The sequence below is a fragment of the Meles meles genome, chromosome 20 (genome assembly GCF_922984935.1).
Source record: "Meles meles chromosome 20, mMelMel3.1 paternal haplotype, whole genome shotgun sequence".
NCBI classification, from domain to species: domain Eukaryota; kingdom Metazoa; phylum Chordata; class Mammalia; order Carnivora; family Mustelidae; genus Meles; species Meles meles.
In genome coordinates, this window is record NC_060085.1 from 21,581,818 (window position 1) to 21,603,700 (window position 21,883).

Consider the following 21,883-nt stretch of genomic DNA (forward strand, 5'->3'; position numbering starts at 1 on the left):
GCTCACAAGCTGGGATGTTCCCTCCAAGGCTCTTCGTAACCCCTGGCCACCCTCCAGTGACCATGGGCAGAGTGGCAGGCCCGAGGTCTTCTCTGGTTCAAGGGAGCCCAGAAGCGGCAGGCAGCTCTGAGGATACTGAGTTAGTGCATGGACTCTAGGAGTTACCAACTCACCAGCCAGGCAAGTGGTTATCAAGCTACTGGCCAGGTCCTCTGCCAGAACTAGAGCAGGAGCCTCAAAGAGGCCCCATTCTCCTTGCTCCACGGAAGCCAGGGCCTTAGCAGGACAAACTTTATTCCAGCTAGAGGCTGCCAATCTGATCGAGCACTGAGGTAACAATGGGGAATGAAAGGCAGCCTGAGATCCTATGCCAGGGCTACGTCGATGCTGGTGCAAGTTGGCTCTTCCCACTCATTTCTGGCCCTGTGGCTGCTTATTAGAGCCTATGGTCGAGACCCAGGCTGCTATGCGTTGAGGTCTGGGTCTAGGGGTCCTTCCCACCAGCCTCCAGACCTTGGTCACCGGGCAGGGGACAGTCCCAGGGAGCCCGACAATCCATCCACATGGCATTATCATGAGTCCCAGGTGAGTCAGGAGGACTAACAGGAGACAACCCACCCCTCCTTTGCCCACCCCAGGCAAACAATGCTATAGAAACTCAACAGAGAGGCTACAGCCATAAAATTCTGTTTAAGACTGATAACATGGAAAAAATGTTTATATGTTAAGTACAAAAGGGACATAAAATTGTATATACAGTAGAGTAACAACTATGTAAACACACCAAAAATCTATGCACAGAAATGTCTAGAGGAACATGTAACACCAAAAGATTAACAGTTGTAGCATTTGGGTGGCAAACTGATTCATTTTTTTAAAATTCCCCAAATTTCTTCAATATGCATTAAGTATGATTGCAACAGGGAAGTTTTTTTCCCCTTAAAAAAATATAATAATAAAAATTAAAAAACAAACAAACAAGAAAAGCCAACACCCACTGGCTGGTGGTTGAGCAGTGCAGTGTCACATACAAATCGGTGGCTTTGGCCTGGACTCTCGAGAGTATGGGTGCGGCCCCTCCTACCTCAGAGAGCTAGGGTACCCCTGGCTCCACTGACAGCACCCCTGCAGCCCCAGCCCCTCTGCCCCCTTTATTTCTGCCTTATTCCCACATCGTCTCCAGTCACTTCGAGCCTTACCTTCCCTTGCACACTCAGGAGCCAGCTCTGTACCACAGGTCCCTAGAAAGAGGCAGTGCCATGCATATCTCAAAGGACGTGGTGTACCTCAGCTCTGGACACCAGAACCTCAACAGAAATCGTCTTCCTTGCTGATGGGGAAGTGGCTGCTGTGGTTCCAAGTATGTGAATTATGCAGCCCTTCTGGTAAACCCCCGGTCTCTAGCACTCTCTGAACAGTTACTCTTACCATGAATTTTCTACCCTGGAGAGCCAGGAGTGGGCAGCAGTAATAGCTCAGATCATCTGGTTTCGCAAAGTCCCTCCACTCTGAGAAGGCAGAGCTAGAGGGTGGAGGCACTGCAGAGAAGCTGCAGATTCCAGTCTACGTTTTGGAAAGATGTATGCCCCTTGCCCTTTAAGTTTGAGGAACCAGTGAAAAGTAACCGCTAACAAAACGAAACTATAATTGCTAGCAATTCACAGCCTATTCCTGCTGCTGAACAAAAGCAGTTAATGGCTTGCTTCCCCTTAGCAGCTATGTACTCTTGGGCAAGTCATAACCTTGTTGAGCCTGTTTCTGTCTCTGCAGGGAACGTGTGACCTGCTTACATGTTTGGGAACTTAGTGAAATAACATGCCACTGGTCCTGCTCTAAGGCGGCCGTGGCAGGGGAAGAAAAGGCCATAAGCCAGCCTTAGCTCATCTCAACCCTGATCAAGACCTCTCCCCCTTCCAAGAGAAGGCAAGGAAAAGAAGCAAGCAGACATACCAGGTAAACAGGAATGGCCTGTAATTGGAAAAGGAGCTTCCAACAAACTGAAAATGCTCTGGTTCCAGCATCTAGTCCCCAGACATCAGAAGCCAGACACAAAAGGCATGCAAGAGTGTCACACACGTGCAGGCGCAGAGCATCACCGAGCAAAAGGGGGCAAATACTGCAGAAAGGGCCCCAAAGTGCGGCTTGAGGAACACAAGGGAAGTTATCCCAAGACCCTCGTTTAGCTGCCATGGGAACAGCAAACACTTGAAGCTTTGCTTCATTCTGTCTCCCAAAGGAAAAAGGTAATAGAGAAGACTCACTAACACTTGTGGCAAACACTATTAGCAAGGATGCAGTCTTTCTCCTGGGCTGCCGGACTCTACCTCCTTCTGCTGAACTCTGAGAAGTGACATATTCTATATACATATATATATATGCATACATACATATACATATATACGTATGCACCCACGGATATATTTAAATGAAGGTGTACACACTGTGCTAAAATACAAACAACAGAAACCCCATGTCATTATATAAAAAGACTAAATATAACATATAACACAGGCCTAGAGCCAGCTCTTGCTTAGGAGCTGGGAAGGGGTGGAATCATCTGGAGACTCTGTACACAATTTGTGGTGGGCAGGGAAGGCATCAGTGTAAACAACTCAGACTCACTCCACAATACTGGCCCACAGGAAAGCGTGATGTATCTCATGTACAAAAATAGACTCCCACCTTGCTTTTTACAAAACCAAGCTCGGCAGGCACCCAGAAAGACCGCAGGTTTGTCTTGATGATGGGGATCACACCAGGCTACCGCTAAACCTCCCAGCCATAGGAACTACCTGCAACCCCTACTTCCCTCCCTTTCAGGCTCTTGGGCCATTTCCCACCCAACACTCAGAGCTTTGAGGCATGCCCAGATCACCCACCCTCACATGACTAACTCACAAGGCTTCCTGGCAAGCAAGGTCCTTCTTTCTGAATCTGTCCCTTTCTTACCCCAAGATATATGAAGACTTACTTCTGTAAATGTTTGGCACCTAAGTAACATGATGGTTGTGGAATAATGCCACAATGACACAGGGAGACCCAGTAACAAGACATGCAGGGTGAGGGCAAGGGGTGCTGAGCTGCCCTTAGCATCTCAAAACCAGAACTGTGGCTTCCCATGCATTTATGGGGGTGGGAGAAGGGATGTGCAGAATTAACAACTTCACCGGCTCTTCAGCAGCAAATACATTCAAAATTGAAGGCGTCTTGAGGGCCCCAGTATACCCTAATCATGAATCTGGTCACTCCTTTGGAGGAGCTCAGTGCAGTGACAGCTGGAAAATCGAAGTCCTGATAGAACCTGCCACACCAAGAGTCTTTTTGAAGCTCGGCAAAGTACTTTCTTTTGAGCAGATGTACAGCACATCCATGGGAAGGCCATGTGGAAGGATGCTCTCCAGCCCAGTCAAATGATCCAATCCATTATCTCAGTCCCCTCTGAGTTCTTTCCTGTTGGCCACCCTCACTGTACACAAACAGCCAAGCAGCACCTAGGTCAGTCATCAATGGTGGGCAACCAGAAGGCCTGGAAGGAGAAATAGAAGTCAACTTTTAAAAGCCAAGCCTCTCTCCTTTCTGCTGAAGGTTCTTACCCCTCTCCACAGCATCACGCTGCCCAAACCCAATGGTGGAGGGATTGTGGCTGGTAGCCTTCCCTCATGACCAATCCATTCTGGCAACCTATGGAGAAACACCCCCTCCTGCGAAAATAAGCTGATTCTGTCTCCAACATTGTCTACCTCCCACTCCAGTGCCCCAGTGGTAAGGAAAAACAAGAAAGCTGTCTGGGACATAGGTGTCTGGGTAACCTGGACTCATTGCTAATCTGCCAGGTGACCTCCAACAGGCCCTCTCCTTCCTGAGCTGTAAAAAAGTGAGAGGGATTGAACTGCATAGTTTTGCGGCATTTCCTTCAAATACTGTTTCCTTAGCTGGAAAAAGAGAAAACAAATAAAAAGAGCTAAGGGGGGGCAATGTGTTCTGGGTAGGCTAGAAGCGAAATCCCTCATCCTCAAATACCCAGGTAGATTTAAGTGATGCCAAAACAAACATGAGACTGAGACACACTGCACTTTGGTCTGCCCGCCTTGCCTATGAAGAGACAAGAGGCACAGAGGAAATTCTAAATAGTGAGTTATGATCAACTGTATGAATTTTTGAGGAATTCAGCATAAACCAAAGCAATGGCACAAAGGCTCCAGCCACAAAATGCTGATTCAAAGTATTTTAAAAGACAAAAAAACGGATGCCTGATTGGCTTAGTTGGTTAGTTATGCATCTGCCTTTGGCTCAGGTCATGATCCCGAGGTCCTGAGATTGAGTCCCACATCAGGCTCCCTGCTCAGCAGGGAGTCTGCTTCTCTCTCTCCTTCTGCCCCTCCCCTCACTCATGTATATGCTCTCTCAAATAAGTAAAATCTTTAAAGAAAATAGAAGGCAAAAAAACTACCAGGCACAGACCCAAGTAGTTTGGGTATAAACCCAGGGGCCACAGCAGAAACTGGCCTGATGGAGCGCCTGGATGGCTCAGTGGGTTAAGCCTCTGCCTTCAGTTCAGGTCATAATATCAGGGTGGCATCTGGGCTTTCTGCTCAGCGGGGAACCTGCTTCACCCCCCTCTCTCTCTGCCTGCCTCTCTGCCTACTTGTGATCTGTCAAATAAATAAATAAAATCTCAAAAAAAAAAAAAAAAAAAAGAGCCTAAGATCTCCCAGCAATACAGAGGTGATATCAAATCAGGAAAGAAGGGTAAAAGTGAAAGTGAAAGATCAGTCCATAAGCATCCGACTCGATTTCGGCTCAGGTCGTGACTTCAGGGTCCCAGGATCAAGCCCTGAGTTGGGCTCCCTGCTCAGCAGGAGTCTGTGTCTCCCTCTCCCTCTGCTACCCACCCCCAAAATAAATCAATCAATCAGAAAAAAAAAAAAAAAGTGAAAGACTAGTCCAAGCAGAGATCAGATTTTAGGTGGTTCAGAGAAGCCACCAATTGAGGAACAAGAATCTGGAAGCTTGTCACATACCTATTTAGAACACAGCTTGCTGTGCTCACTAAACCACCCACCACCCCAACTAGAAAGGGCTAGTTAGGGAAGTAGAAGACATCTCCCATGTTCACATACCATGTTGGAACATGCACTGGCAAAGGTCATGAACTTGGGGTTGAACTGCAAACAGGTAATGGGGCCTGTGTGTTTGCCATCCAACACAGCTACTTTTATACCACTCTCTCCATTCCAGACATGGATCTTGCCATCCTCTGAACCTAAAGGGAATGATAAGGGAAAATACAACAGTCAAGGTGCAGTGCAAAGGCAAGTGGGAAAGACACAGACTGACATCTGGAGAAAAGCCAAGCTTCAGGACCTGGACCCTCATCAGAAATTGAGGGAAGAGAGGCAGTGAAGAAAGGACACTTTGGAGACTGATCTTAACTCTATTTGTTCCTAAGCAAGTCGCTTCCCCTCTAACTTCAATTTTCTCACGTAAAAAGGGGGCTGAATACCATCACACCCTACCAGCATTGAGCCACTGACAACGGAAAGCAGGGTTAAATCAGGAAGTTAGTACTACTAGTAAGCTTGTGCCTGTAGAGCTTAACTCATGCTGATCCAGGGAAGACCAACATTAATGCCAGTTCCCGGTAAGAACTGCAAAATGAGGATAAAGACATTACACCTTTGGCATAACATGCTATACAGAAATCTAAGAACGTCTATCAAAAGAGTAAGAGTGTATCCTAATTAGTTAGAACTAATAAAAATATGCAAATAAATTCACAGTACCAGAGAAATACCCCCCAAGGGGGGAATAAAGAAAGCTTACCGATCATAATAAACTGGGAGTCTGGAGTAAACGAGGCCTCCAGAGTGACAGCTTTGCTGTTGGCATAACCCTAAAAATAAGAACAGTTCTCTTATCACAGCCCTGTTAACATAAAATAATTGCCTGCAAACACGGAGCTAGCTCACCATCACCTTCCTTTCCATGAAACCCTCTCTCCTTCGTGCAGTGTCACCAATGCTACACGCAAGGCTGCTGTCCTTTACAATTCACCCCCATCTCCAACTCCACATTCAATGAGGCAAGAAAATTATTATGGCTAAGAATTAATTTGGGGACACCTGGGTGGCTCAGTTGGTTAAGGTCTGCCTCCAGCTGAGGTCATGGTCCCAGGTCTAAGTCCTGCATTGGGTTCCTTGCTCAGCAGGAAGCCTGCTTCTCCCTCTCTCACTCCCCCTGCTTGTGCTCTCTCTCGCGCACTCTCTGTCAAGTAAATAAATAAAATCTTAGTCTTGGGTCACTATGTGAGAAGTGAGTATCTCAGAATCCAAGAGAAGTTAAGGTCATGTTCAGAATGAAAATGCAAGCCCGTGCCTCCATCAGTGAGTCAGATAATTGCTGGTCTCCATCAACCAGCTGGCATAACTCTCAGCCCAGGAGGTAGAAGCACAGAAACAGCCATGCTCAAAGGCTGTCAGCTCACCCCAAAGGTGTGCATCACCACTCCCTTGAATGCATCGATGAGACGGATGAAGCTGCCATTGGTGGAGATGAGGATGAGTTTACCATCATTGCTGAACTTGAGTCCTGTCCACTCACAAGTCCGATCATACTGCATCTTAAAAGTCGCAAATGGCCCCTGAAACGATAAAGACAGCAACCCCAGCCCAAGGCCCATCAGTGCTCCTCCTGCCAGAGCCAACTCTCATTCTGTCCCTTTAGATTCCTTTGTGACTAAGAAAAGGAGAACTACTGCTCTGACATTCTCTAATGTCTACCACATACCTCTTCCACCACAGAAAAGGCTGTCCTCTCACCCTTCAACACTTCCGTAATACCAAGATAGCGCAAAGACTTAAAAATTTTACCTTATCAAAAGAGCGAAGGTCATAAAGTTTGACCATTTCAGAATTGACACCTGCAGCAAAAATTAACCCTTCTGGATCAAAGGAACAAACAGGTTTGCCTTGTAGATGCATGAGACCCTAAGAAAAAATAAGAAAAAAAGTTAATAAACCCAGGATCCTACTAGTATATAATTTACTTCTTCCAATAAAAACTTAAGAAAGGAACACAGATAGGCACTGCCTACTTAGGGAATGGAAAAAGCAAACAAAACTAAATAAAATGAGGCTTTTTACAAACAGGTCTCCATACAACTGGCTTCATCAACCCTAACTGTACAATTCTATAGACACTGAATTCAAATAAAAACAAATCCCTGAGAATAAAGCTAGAGCTCGCAGGTCTTGAAAGCAAAAAGCCACAGAGCATAATGCAATATGTGCTGGATTAGGGTATTTGCTTAGTTATGAGCTACCCACCAGGAAGACAGATTTTCTCCAAAGTTTAGAAAGACTCTGGGATCTCAGAATGGAACCAATACTTTCTCCCTTGAGAGGAAGAGCTGACGACATTGCCTACCATAGAGAACACTCAAAGTGTAACTGTGAGTACCATTACCTGGCAGTTAGGAGACCGGAGATCCCAGAGTCGAATGGTCTTATCAAGAGACCCAGAAATGAAAGTGTCATCCACAGGTGACATGGACAAGGCCACCACCCTGCAATGCATCAAGATAAATAGGAGTTGAAGCAAAATATCTGCAAAAATTTGATGTGAACTCTAAACCACAGGTACTTGCCTACCTACATACACCTGTTCTCCCAAAACTGCCATTTTAAGAAACATACATACACAAGCAATCTGGAATAACCAAAGGCAACTAATATAATGAAAAGCCCTATGAACGAAACTAACAGCAAAGAAAAGAGAAACTTAAAACCACAGCATAAAAATGTAAGAGTCCAATGTAAATCGAACCACAAGGAGATACTACTTCACAAGAGAAATAACAAGTGCTGCTGAGGATATGGAGAAATCAGAACCCTCATGCACTGCTGACCAGAATGTAAAATGGTGCAGCTGCTTTTTAGGTTTTACAGTTCATCAAAAAGTTAAAGATAGATAAGTACTACATGACCCTGAAATTGCACTTCTAGGTATATACCCCCCAAAAATGAAAATGTATGTCTATACAAAAATGTACACATATGTCCACAGCAGCATTATTTGCATTGGCCAAAAACTGGAAACAACCCAAATGCCCATCAACTAATGAATGGAGAAGCAAAATGTGGTATATCCATACAATGAAATATTATTTGCTAATAATAAAAAGAAATGAAGCACTGAGTCATGCTACAACATGTATGCATCTTGGAAACATGGTTAATTTAAAGAACTGGACATAAAATATGGCCACACACCATCTCATTTCATTTACCCAAAATGTCCAGAATAAGCAAAGCTACAGAAAGTAGATTAGTGGTTGCTGGGGATGTGGAGGAGGGGGAATAGGGATTGACTGCTAAGGGGTGCAGGGTTTCTATTTGGGAGTGATGAAAATGTTCTGGATTCGTGGTGACGGTTGCCCAACTCTGTGAATATACTGAAAACCTAAACTGTGTACTTTAAGAGTGTGGGTTTATGGTACTAAACTATATATCAATCAAAAAAACAAAACAAACAAAAAACCCTCATGATTCCTTAACTAGAGTTTTGCAGACTACACTAACAGTCTCAAACCTGAGTACCATCAGCAACACCAGAGAGTGGATTGAAATGCAGATTACTGGGATCCGCTCCCAGACCCTCTAATCCAGCAGGTCTGTGGTTAAGGACGGAGAACTTGCACTTCAAACAAGCTCCTAGGTGACGGTGAGACTGTTGGTTTGGGCACCACACTTACTAAGCCACAGGCCTATGCTAATGGCAACTGTATTTCTGATACTGGTTCCCCTTATGGGTACAGCATTAAGAGTCGCTCACAAAAAGACACTTCTTCCAAAGGCTCACCCCTAGCTCTCCTGTCCCCTCTGCTTACGTTCTCACTCTGCCACGCCCTGCTCTGAAGACACCTGCCACCTCCCAAGCACTTGGGCTGGGCACACAAGGAAGGACAGCATGTGTCTCTACTTCACCTGCCTCTCAGAGCACACCACAGACCCAACTGAGGGGAGCTATGACCTGTACGGTACCTACAATTCTACAGTCAGTACCACCTATAGAGAAAAGCCCTTGTGAAAACAAACATTTGGATAACTCTTCCTTCTGGATTATGGAAGAGTAGTTTCACATGCGGGTTTGGCTATAAAACACTTCATAGATACATGAGCTGGTGTCATAGATGAAGATTATAAAGGAAACATTGTGCTATTTTATTTTGACAAAAGTCTGAAGTAAAAAAGATGACCAAATTGCACTGCTCATTTGTGAACGGATTTTTTTTTTTTTTTTTTTTTAATCGAGAAACAGAGCAAGTTCAAGTTCTGGATGAAATGAAAGGGGTTCAGGAAATTTTTGTTCCACTGGAAAGAATTAAAATTTAAGCCATGAATAGAAAATGAAAAAATGTACTTTTTTAAAAAGTTTTTACCTAAAGAAAAATTTCTTGCAATATAACTCAACTAATATTCATACTAGTTCCTCAATCTAAACATTTAAAGATACTGTAAACCAAAATTTCCTGGGAATGCTGAGGTGGTAATAAAGCAGAGTGAGCAGAATGCATATGGATATGTAATTTTAATGCCATGGTACTCAGGTCAAAAGCTCAGAGGAAGTCTATCTTAGCACAAGGTTCTATGTTGAGAAGTAAAGGGAATGCAACGAGGAGTAAAATCTCAACTCTAAGAAAGCTTAACTGTCTAGTCCAGAAAACTCCAAGAAAGGGACAGAGAAGGCTTTCTGGAAGAAGCAGCACATGTAGTGGGCAGAATTTCAATGGGAGATGCCTTTACAAAAAAGGTGCCAGACAGGAAAGATGAGGCCCACATTCAGGAAGCAGCACGGAATTCACCTCAACTCAAGTGTTAGGAGACAATGCTGAGAAAATGTGTCAGAGCTTGAGGGAGGTGAGCCTGACTACAGAGGGGAGGAGCAGACAGATGTGGAGAACCATTAAAGCTTCCAGACACCAACTGTGAAGTGGTCAGAGCTGTAATACAGGATGCTAAAGCAGGATGATGAAGGACAGGAAGATTTAATTAGGATTTGTCAATAATTCACTTGACAGGGCATGAGCCAGGGGTAGAAGGAAAGGAGAGAGTACAGAGCCGAGTGACACATGAGGTTAAACCTAGGCAGAATCAACAGGATTAACAGTTCACTAGATGTGAAAGCGGGGGAAAGAAAGCAAACAGGTAACAGGCTTTGAGTCAGGATAATTAGAAGGGACAGTAATGAAGAAATATGAGGCAAACAGAGAGGAGCTGGCCCAAGGCATGTAATGTGGAGGGAAGGCATGCTGGACCTGTCAGGTGGGGGCATGAAAGAAACGCCTACGTCGATGTATATAAAAATTGAGTCTGGAAGTCAGGATAAACATGAGCTAAAAATACTGATTTGGGAAGCCATCTGAGTAGAGGTGAATGAAATGAGTGATGGAGATAATGGAAAAAACATCAAAAGAGGAAGAAAAACAAAGGTAGAATCTTGTTTAAAGTCAAAAGGAGAAAGAGAGGCCAAGAATAGCAAGAGTAGAACCAAGATGGGGAAAGTAAGCTGCCAAAGGAAAAAAAAAGTTACCAAGAAGTTGAGCACCAAAAAAAGCCAAAAAAACCAAAAACAAACAAACCAAACCCCAAGGCAGCAGATTTTAACTGGAGGCAGCAGGGAAAGGAAAATAAAATGGCTTGGAAAAAGCGCCATAAATGACTCTGGGACTGAGTGATTTAAATAGTGAATGAGTGTGAGGAGGTGGAGACCAGAGTACGCAGATTATCCTTTCATGTTTGACAGCTAAAAGGAGTGGGAGATAGGTTCAAGAAATAGATTTAAAATAAGGAAGACCAAGTTAAGTTTGTAGGCAGAAAGGAAAGGTCTAGTTAAGATGGAAGCAAGCAGAAAGAGGGAGGATGGTTCTGTCAAGGAAGAAAGGCTTTTTTTTTTTTTTTTTTTTTTTTTTAAGGAAAAGGTTCCAAGAAAGAGACAGAAGGGATAGAAGTTGAAAAGAACTCATTTGGTATGGCCTTGATTTCCTCAAAACAACAAAAGAGGCACAAAGTCATCTATCAATCAGAACATCAGGAGGAGGGATAATTGGAAAGAATTTTAAACAACTGCAATCAACTTAAAATTATAGACAGTACATTTGTGAACATTAATTTGACTACAAATAAGTAAAAACATCTACTTGTCACAAGCCATTCTTTGTTTAGAACTATACTATTGTGCCACCTTTCATCTTCAGCAACATAGATTTGCCCTGCCCAATCAGAAGTGCAGCTGGAAACAGGGTGCTCTTGGTCCACCTCCTGTCAGGGTTCTGTGCCACTCCAAGTTGTATTAGGTTAATGTACATTTGCAAACAAGGGACGAGGAAATACCCTCAGTGATTAAGTATCATCCAAAGGAAAATATTCAACATTCAACCCAAACTTGAAAAAACTGAAGGAAAAAGACACTGGGGGAACTGGGTAGAAGAAAGAAACAAAATGCATTACAAAGTAGAATAAGGAAACAAGCTTTTGGACTTTCAAAATATTTCTGCATCCTCATTAAGATCTTCACACGGAACACATTTATGTAAAGTAGGGGTCTGCTGAAATGGGGCCACCAATACTGGAAGAGGCCTCATACACGTAAATGGTCCTTTCATTAAGGGACCATTTGCTTGCGGTTCCTAAATAATGAACATAATTTGTACTACCTATGTTTCCACTGAGTATCTTTAATCCACCTTTTTTCCTAATTAAGTCCCAATCCTGCTTCCACAACCTCAGCTAATCAGGTGTTGACTGTTTTAGGGAGGGTTAAGAAGAAAAGACTAAGAAGGATGCTAAACAGCAGTGAAGAACTAGCTTCAGTTCGCTAATAAAATCTCTTTACTCTCTTAGTCTCTGGATAACTTCAGGGATAAAAGAACTACCTACTTCTGTAACACTTGGTTCTTACCTTTTGCTATGTCCAGGAAAGTATCTGATGTATTTGTTGTCATGCAAGGACAGGTAACGAATAGTATCTGTAAGAAGACAAATAAGGCATGATGATATACTATTATTTTTAAAGGATTTTCATCTTAAAAACAAGGTCAAAGAATTCATTGTTTTCCATAACTTAAGCAAGGTGTGAATAAATAAGGTTAAGTAATTCCTCGCCACAGCTAAAGAATGGGCACGACAGATTTCATGTAATTCAAAAGCAGAGTTCTCAAGCTGATGTCATATAGAATAATGTTTAAAATCATTGTTAACTACCATCTTTGGCTTCTGCACAGTTACAGTGCAACCTCTCCTGCAAAAATACCCTGCCCACACCACCCCCCAAAACACAACAGTGCCCAAAGAATGGCAAGTCTTGGGGTGCCTGGGTGGCTCAGTGGGTTAAGCCTCTGCCTTCAGCTCGGGTCGTGGTCTCGGGGTCCTCAGATCGAGCCCTGCATCAGGCTCTCTGCTCGGCAGGGAGCCTGTTTCTCCCCCTCTCTCTGCTTCTCTGTCTACTTGTGATTGCTGTCAAGTAAATAAATGAAATCTTAAAAAAAAAAAAAAGAAAAGAAAAGAAAAGAATGACAAGCCTTAAAGAAAAACATTCAGCTGCTGAGAAGCAGGCACAAAGAATTAAGCAGCCAGGCTGAACTGAGGATTAGACAGACTGGACTCTGGCATAACACTTCTGTCCAGGGTTCTCCAACAGTGGTCATCCAACCCTGACCTAAATGTTAAGTGGATATACAATTACATGAAAACTAATCAAATGGAGGGGCGCCTGGGTGGTTCAGTTTGCTGGGTATCTGCCTTCGGCTCAGGTCGTGATCCCAGAATCCCAGGATGGAGTCCCACATTAGGCTCCCTGCTCAGTGGGAGTCTGCTTCTCCTCTGCCCCTCATCCTCCCCTTGTGCTTTCTCACTCTAATAAATAAAATCTTAAAAAAAAAAAAAAGTCATTAGGGGTGCCTGGGTGGCTCAGTGGGTTAAAGCCTCTGCCTTTGGCTCGGGTCATCATCTCCGGGTCCTGGGATCAAGCCCCATATCAGGCTCTCTGCTCAGCAGGGAGCCTGCTTCCTCCTCTCTCTGTCTCTCTGCCAACTTGTGATCCCTGTCAGCCAAATAAATAAATAAAATCTTAAAAAAAAAAAACCATTTAAAAAAAACCTAAACAAATGGAAAGAGAAGTAATGTCCTACTACTTTTTAAATTAACCAACTATCCACTGGTCCTTTGTGCATCAAAGAAGTCTGTTAAGGGGCGCCTGGGTGGCTCAGTGGGTTAAAGCCTCTGCCTTCAGCTCAGGTCATGATCTCAGGGTCCAGGGATCGAGCCCCGCGTCAGGCTCTCTGTTCCGCAGGGAGCCTGCTTCCTCCTCTCTCTCTGCCTGCCTCTCTGCCTAGTTGTGATTTCTCTCTGCCAAATAAAAAAAAAAAAAAAAAGAAGTCTGTTAAAATAATAATAATAATTGGGGCGCCTGGGTGGCTCAGTGGGTTGGGGCCCCTGCCTTCGGCTCAGGTCATGATCCTGGAGTCCTGGGATCGAGCCCCACATCGGGCTCTCTGCTCCCCGGGGGGCCTGCTTCTTCCTCTCTCTATCTCTGCCTGCCTCTCTGCCTACTTGTGATCTCTGTCTGTGAAATAAATAAATAAAATCTTAAAAAATAATAATAATACCAAAATAATAATAACAACCAAAAGAACAAATGAGGAAATTTGGGTTGAAGAGATTTTTAAAAATCAAACTCATGAATATACCAACAAGTCACAGCAGTGAGATTTTGTCAGTATCAAAGAAAGGAATAATCAGAGAAGCTTATACCTGGGAAGAAAAAGACAAACACTCTTAAAAACCAAGGGATTCTATCTGAAAAAGTAAACAAAAAGATGGTGGCAGGAAGGGAATGAAGTGCCATAAAAAATAGAACTGGATAAAGTGCTATGTCCCCAAAAAGACTAGGAATAAGAAGCAATTGTTGAGAAAGAGGCAGTAAGAAATGGTGCCAAAATACAAACAGGAAAGCACAAAAAGTGCATTCTAGAGGCAAACAGAACACAGAAACAAAGAGGCTGAAAGCACCAAGTCATTACAGTGGTTCACAGGGGTACTTTCTAATAACAGGGCATCCTACCGGGGAGAGGGGAAATCGCACCCTTTGTATGTTCCAAAACGGAATTCTAATATAGTTTTCTTTGAAAATCTTCAAAGTTCTAGAATGACAACTACAAAATCTTCCTGGTTGTTCTACTTCTAGTAACGACTCACCTGCCCTAAGGAGAAAAGACTTCCTCCCCATTACCTGTTCTCCCAGAGATGAGCAGGGCGTCGCCATCCTCTCCGCCCCACTCAGTAGCTGGTGCGCTGTTCCTGGCAAGGCAGTGGCCTGTACAGTTATCTCCTGTACCGGGTGGTATCATAGACCCTCAAACTGTACAAACTACTACCTCAGCCTGGAATCAGGCAAAAGGAAACGGAGCGTTGGAGGAACTCTTCGGGATGCACTCGAGACAGGAAAGGCAACGTCCTCACAGCAGAGGCCTGGCAGCAAAGCTGCAAGTGCTACACATTTGCCTCATTTTGCACCATATTTGGAGAATCCTCTCATTTATTCACCCAGAAAAATACCCCAACAGAAGAAGTATACCAGTCATTCAGATGATCACATAGATATGTTTCCTCAGGATCCTAATGATTTATATTCTTGTCCAAAAGCATCAACTGCACTGCTTACTTAGAAAACCACTTCTGAAATAGAGGCATGAAAAGTAGAAATGATATACTTACTAAAAATCAAGTACAGGCAGAAAAGTCTCACTAAAAAAAAAAAAAAAAGACTTCTGCCCATCTGCCCTGAGATAGGCATAGCCAAAATAGCAGTCAAGAGATCTTTGTTGGATGACATTAGAAAAATATAACTGCAGGGGCAGCTGGGTGGTTCAGTCAGTTAAGCGTCCAACTCGATTTCAGCTCAGGTCATAATCTAGGCTCCTAAGATCGAGCCCTAAGTTGGGTCCACACTGGATTCTGTGCTGGGCTCTGTGCTGAGTGTGGAACCTGCTTAAGAGTCTCTCTCTCCCTCCCCTCACCTCCATCATGCTCTCTAAAAAATAAATAAATTTCTAAAAATAACTCTTTACTCTTCAAAGATACTAATTTTATTTAAAAATTAAAAGGGAAGGGCACCCCTGATTGGCTCAGTCAGTAGAGCATACAACTCTTGATCTCGGGGTCATGGGTTCTAGCCCCACATCAGGTGTGGCCACGATTACTTAAAAATAAAATCTTTAAAAATAAATAAAAGTGAGAAGGGACAAAATTCATATCTAAAAAAATCTCTGGAATCAAAGATAATTAAGGTCAATACACTGTCCTTTATGACACAGACCATAAAAGGTAGGCATACAACAGAAATTCTAAGATCCCTAAATTACCATAGTTCAAGCATTTGTGGTTATTTACCACTTGCTGTATGTCAAGTATTCTTTCCTTGTATTTATTCTAAAAGTATTCTTTCAAGTTTAAAGAAGTACAAACTATAAATATAATTAATTTTTTCCTATACCCACTCTCCATTCTAGTCTGAAGACCTTTCACAGTTCGTTTCAAGTTCTTCAAAAGTACTAGGGGATTACTTCCAGCATTCCTTGAGTTGTAACAATGTTGGCACTGCTCACATCATAGGAAAATATTTAAATTAAAGTAACTCTAACCAAAGCAGAAGTAGTCACAAAGATTCCAAGAACTATTTAACAAAAGAAACCGTGACCATAACTTCCTAAAAAGAAGGCTTGCTTACCGTCTATTTTGTTAGAGCTGTACACAACTGTGTTTGCTGCATGGGTGTATCTGATGAGGTCCACGCCATATTTCTTACTGTACAGAGTTCTCTTTGGTCTGACGAGGAAATGGAGAAAGAAAAACCATCAAAATCCTCCATCACCAAAATCTGGAATCTTCATATAGAAAGAAGCACTTGAATGACGTGGCAAGGATGAGGATTCTTGGGAAACTCTAACACTGGAAAGAAACAGAATTTCTTCCAAAAGGGAGGGAATAAAAGGAGTCAATCAACTGCAACAGACTTTCACCTCTGAACACCAAATGCTGAGGTTATGAAGTGTAAGTAAATCTGAGGGCTCAAATGAGTCTTTAATACGATGTTCAGAAGTTAAGTTTTGAGAAAAAGTACATCTCTTTGGGAAGAATGGCACATAAAACACAAGTCACAACTTGTAACAAGGAGGGATATGGGAATATGTCATACTGAAGAGACCAGAACTTTTCTTAAGCCATTCATTTAGAAATAAGGTATTTTTTTTTCAAGAAGAAATGATTTATCAAAACTGAAACCAGACACAAAACTGCTTGCCTTTCCTAATATAACTGCTGTTGCAGAAGCTATCCACCCTTCCTATCCTGCAAGTCCAAAATACTTACTGAGCCTTATAGAAGGAAAGCAAGGCTAACTCTCCCTAGGAAAAAACTAGTCACTGGTTCTTTTCTGTTTTAAAGCAAAAACACATATTTCTAAGCTAGAGGTTACCAATGCATTTCAAGATCTTCAGTGTTTCCCTCTATAGAACCTTGAAGATCAAAGATCAAGCTAAAATAGGTCTCAGCAAAATCTGACCAAAAACTTCACCATGTTCTACATTTAGGTGTAGGAGAATTTCATAAATTCTGTACCAATGTTTACCAAGAGTTCCAATTTTGAAAAAGAAAGAAGTTCACCCTCTCAATGGAACCTAGATGCTAAACAATCAGATTACTCAGGCAGCTTTAAGAAGTCAAATATTTGCACTTTCAATTTTTGTCAATGTCAGGGAGGTCAAGAGTTTCGATACATAAATCCTATTTCCAAACAAGACTTCTCACTCAACATGCACTGAATTTTCCACTTTCTCACCTTTAACTGAAAGCTCAGCTAAAAAGATCAGCCCAAAGGCTACCCTGCTGAGTACATTATCCTGAGTTCTGCTGTGGGGTTACTGTGTGGTAAACAGTGAGTGAGCACATGCATGCACAGGCACGTGTTCTTGCTCTTAAGAATCACTGACTTTGTTTCTACAAGTAGAAAAAGCAGCTTACTTATCCCAGTAATTCAGTCTGTCTAAAACAGTGAAGATATACCATGAAGAGCCAACATTAAAGGGCATGGTTTAAAGGAAATTTCAGTTCCACTTATATACAGTCTATTTGTCTCAAATTTACCAAGAACACTAACCTAAGATTTGTTCTTCATAACAGAAATTTTTACCTCATATCACTTCCTAGTTTGAAAGCAAAGGCCTGGGGCGCCTGGGTGGCTCAGTGGGTTAAGCCACTGCCTTCGGCTCAGGTCATGATCTCAGGGTCCTGGGATCAGTCCCGCATCGGGCTCTCTGCTCAGCTCTCTCTCTCTCTCTGCCTGCCTCTCTATCTGCTTATGATCTCTCTCTGTCAAATAAATAAATAAAATCTTTAAAAAAAAAAAAAGAAAAAAAAAAAAGAAAGCAAAGGCCTAATTTTTATATTCATTTCATAGAATCTTTAAGAAGCCCATGCACTACATTTTTCCATGAATTTTTTGGGAAGTTTCTTTCCACAAATTATGATTCTTGTGATCAGGTATGAGTAAATTATAATAAAGCCTTCTCTATGAATAATTTTCATCATCTAGCAGACAGTATCTTTCATATTCTTTCAAGTTGGAAAATCACTCGGTGGATGTTAACATGGACAAAATGAACAAAAAACTGGAAAATAATAAGCATAAGGAACCCCGTGTTAGCGATTTTCAAGCTCCCAAATTCTAGCATTAGTACCATCTAGTAGAGATAGTATGCTTTCCAAAAAAACACGACTCTTCTACCAATGTTCACTGACTTAGACTAGTGACATATTTTCCCTTCACATTACCACTTAGGATCATGGACTCTTAAAGGTGAAAGAGGTCATCTAAAGAGATCTGACCACTGTTAAATACCAGGTCACAAGGCCAAACTAGAGCCCAGGTCTCCTAACTACCAGGCCACTCTTTTACCACAGATCACAGTGTCACAATTTACTGATAAAAAGGGAAAATTTAGAAGAGTGTGCCCTATACTATTGTATCAATGCTAAATTTTCTTTTAATTTTTTTGACTTTTTTTTTTTTTAAGATTTTATTTATTTATTTGACAGAGAGAGAGATCACAAGTAGGCAGAGAGGCAGGCAGAGAGAGAGGAGGAAGCAGGCTCTCTGCGGAGCTCGATCCCAGGACCCTGAGATCACAACCCGAGCCGAAGGCAGCGGCCCAATCCACTGAGCCACCCAGTGGCTTTTTTTAAAAAAAGATTTTACATACTTATTTGAGAGAGAGAACATGAGAGGGGAGAGGTCAGAGGGAGAAGCAGACTCCCCACAGAGCAAGAAGCCCGATGTGGGACTCGATCCCAGGACTCCAGGATCATGACCAGAGCCGAAGGCAGTAGTTTAACCAACTGAGCCATCCAGGTGCCCCTATCAACACTAAATTTTCTAATTTGGATAGCAGTGCTCTGGTTATGTAAAAAATGTCGTTGTGCTTAGGAAACCCATGTTGAAGCGTTCAGAGATAAGGAGCTTGACACCTCCAATTTATTCCCTAATGATTCAGAAAAATATGCTTACCTCAATACTTACATACAGAGTGATAAAGCAAAAGAGGTAAAATGTAACTGATTACTGGATGATATGGGAGATATCTGAAATACTGTTGTAACTTTTCTGCAAGTTTGTAATTATGTAAAACTGCTACATGAGTGAATAAACCACATTATGTCATGAAATTAACATTTTACTTTTAACAAGACATGACTTCTAAGTCATTGCTCCCAACAAGTAGAAACTGTGCCACACATGGAGACAAACTGCTAAGGAATGCTGTCACATGTCACAACCTTAATTTCCTTTGAATGAGAATATACATCTCTCCTCAGGTTACAGGAAGAAGTTCTAATCTGTGCACAAGCACTAAACATTTCAAGCCTGCCAGCTTCAAATTACTTCTAGCTCCAGGACCCAGCAACCCTGATGCCCACTCCAACTCTATGTTACTCTCTCTTCCAATCTGATTCAAATGGCCAGACCTAGACAGAAATCCACCTACTGAATGAATAATGGTCCAGCTAACAATTCTCTCCTCCCCCAGGACCACCACTACAGGCCACTCTTCCCATTACTGCAGGCAGAGTCAGAGCCAGTTACGTAATACTTTCTCATAGCCCCCGCGGGAAAAACTTGGGGAGAAGATAGAGCTTAGACCAAAACAGCGTTACTTTAGATAACCAAATTCACAAATGAAGAGACAAGTTCCAAAAGAAAGTTTATAGAAGACATCGGTTTTAAAACAATAGGCAGGTGCCTGAGTGACTCAGTGGGTTAAGCCTCTGCCTTCCCCTCAGGTCATGATCTCAAGGTCCTGGGATCAGGAGACCCACTTCAGGCCCAGGGCTCTCTGCTCAGCAGGGAGCCTGCTTCCTCCTCTTTCTCTACCTACCTCTCTGCCTACTTGTGATCTCTCTCTGTCAAATAAATAAATAAATAAATAAAATCGTTTAAAAAAAAATCAATAGCCAAAGAAACAGCTGGAGAAAATAGAGAAAACTCCCGAGAATTCAAAAAATATTACCTGCAGCCAGGTAACAAAATGAAATCTGACAAAACTAGCAGCCACCGAATTCAACGAAAACAGCCACAGGCCTGCTCAGGGAAAGTGGCTGAGGAAAATCAAATCTAGCCTAAACCAGTTTCTCCTCCAAAGGCGCTCACAGTTTAGCAAGGAGAGTGCAGGTCTACAAAGGGTGAGAAGCAAAGCTGACAGAAGCCCAGATTAAAGGGCAAAATGTGCATTTAAGACTTTATAGAGATGCAAGGCAGTGGGTCTCCAGAGGACTTGGGGCCACACAGAATTTTCAGGATCAGACCCTGAATTCTGGTAATGGTAATTCCAAGCGGACCATAAAGCGTAATTAAAAAAAAAAAAAAAGTGTAAGAGGAAACACGAAATTGTTATAGGATGCTTTCTTTGTTTTCATAGCAGGTTCCCATTTAGGTCGGGATGTGACAGCCAAGCTGGTTTTTTTCTGGCAAAAAGGAAAAGTTTCTGATGCTGTTCGGAAGTTAACTACAAATGCGGGCAGCGGATCTCAAGGAGTAAGAGAATGATTTGGAACAGAAAGGAAGACACGGCGCCCAAAGAGGCACAACAAATAAATCCTGACAGCTAAGAACCTGCAACCCACGCGGCCTTCCGGCAGAAGGCCTCGGGAAGCTGAGGGGCAGGAGATGGGCGGAGTGCCAGGGCTGAATCGAGGTCACCGAGGAGGGCAGAGAGCGAGCTGTGACGCTGTTGACTGAGGTAGGAGAGCAGCCTTTGCGGTTCCGCGCGGGGGCCAGAGCTGACGGGCACCTCTGACAGTCGGAGGAGCGAAAAAGCTACCTGCTGGGGCCGAAGTGGGCAGACCGGGCGTTTAAAGGTCAAGGTCAAGGTGGGATTTGGCAAGCCACGCAGAAGCGCTTTTCCGGGAGGCCTTAGGCATACAAAATAGTAACGTTGTTACTATCATTCTCGTTTTTTTTTTTTTTTTTTTTTTTTTTCTTGAAAAGAAAATTAAAGGTCTCCTGGGCGGCTTCGGAGTGGAAGCGGCCCTGGCCCTGGCAACGGCGAGTGCAAAACAGGCCGGGGGAGGGCGGCGGGGCCGGGGCGGGGGCGGGCGGCGGGGGCGAGCGCTGGGCCACAGGAGGGAAGGAGGGTGGGACCGACCGACGTCGTACTCGGGCCCAGGGCCACCGCCGCACTCACTTGCCCTCCTGGCAGTCATAGAGCACGATGGAGTCGTCGTCGCTGCTCGAGATGACCGTCTCGCCGTTGGGGCTGAAGTCGAAGCAGTTAATCTTGTCCGAGTTCTCGCGGAACACCTTGGCGACGCGGAAACTCCGCAGCACGCTGTCGGTCAGCTTCATGGCGGCGGCGGCTGCTGGAGGCGGCGGCGGCGGCACAGGGCTGGGGCGGGGCCCGGCGGCGAGCGGGCGGGCGGGCGGGCTGGCTGCCGAGGGGCCGACCCGGGCGGGGCGGGCGCCGCACTAGCGGCGAGGGCAAAGGCGGCCGACAGTCGGGCCACCTCCTCCCTTCTTCCTCCTGCACGTGCGACGCTCTTCTGCGCGGACTGCGAGGGCTCGCGGACCGTTCCTCCTCACAGTCGCCTCAGGGCCAACCGGCGCCGCGCCGGCTCATTGTGTCCGCCATCTTGGGACGACAGGCAGAAGCCGAGGGCGAGGAGCCTCACCGCGGCGCACGCCGGGAAAAGGGGCGGGACGAAACGGCAGCGCGAGGTGGGGGGGCAGGGGCGATGACGTCAGTGCGGCCGCCCAGCGGTGGAGTGGCGGGGTGGCCCGAGGCGTCGATTCCCTGGCCAGCAGTGGGGCCCCGGGGGCTGGCATGTCCACGGGCTTTCTGGGTGGGCCCCGGCTAGTGCCGGGGAGCCATGGGCCTTTATGCGGGATCGCAGCCCCCCCCAGAGGTTCCCCGCCTACCGCAGGCCTCGGGGAGCAGGTATTGCGGGGGTCAGCTGCGCCACTGGAGGCCTGTTCTGGGGGTGAGTCAGTGCGCAGATCGCTGCTGGGCTTTGGTCGTGCACGGCAGAGCCAGCATAGTTTGTTTCAGAGTGGGGTGGGGGTTTTTTTGTGGGTTTTTTTTTTTTTTTTTTTTTGAGGTAGACTATACGGTAGACTACACAAATTTTAATAAGTGAGTTGTTGGGTTTTTTTCCCCCCATTTGGATATATACCCTTGTGACTACTACCCAGAAGTTTTCTTTAAACCTTCCTTAAAAACTTTTTAATTGACTCGTAACATGAAGTGCATAAAGTGAACTAATTTTAAGTGTACAGCTCG

The 21,883-nt window shown here is 44.2% G+C and overlaps 1 protein-coding gene across 1 annotated transcript; it reads right to left on the reverse strand.

Moving 5' to 3' along the window:
* Nucleotides 1-684: 684 nt before the first annotated feature.
* On the reverse strand, nucleotides 685-21,227 carry WDR82 (WD repeat domain 82). Its single transcript, XM_045991237.1, has 9 exons — nucleotides 20,792-21,227; nucleotides 15,784-15,881; nucleotides 11,959-12,025; nucleotides 7,465-7,564; nucleotides 6,870-6,986; nucleotides 6,485-6,640; nucleotides 5,824-5,893; nucleotides 5,121-5,263; nucleotides 685-3,526 (listed from the first exon to the last, which is right to left on the reverse strand). Exons 1-9 carry the CDS (start codon nucleotides 20,950-20,952, stop codon nucleotides 3,497-3,499), a joined length of 942 nt encoding a protein of 313 aa, XP_045847193.1. The 5' UTR covers nucleotides 20,953-21,227; the 3' UTR covers nucleotides 685-3,496.
* Nucleotides 21,228-21,883: the final 656 nt, after the last annotated feature.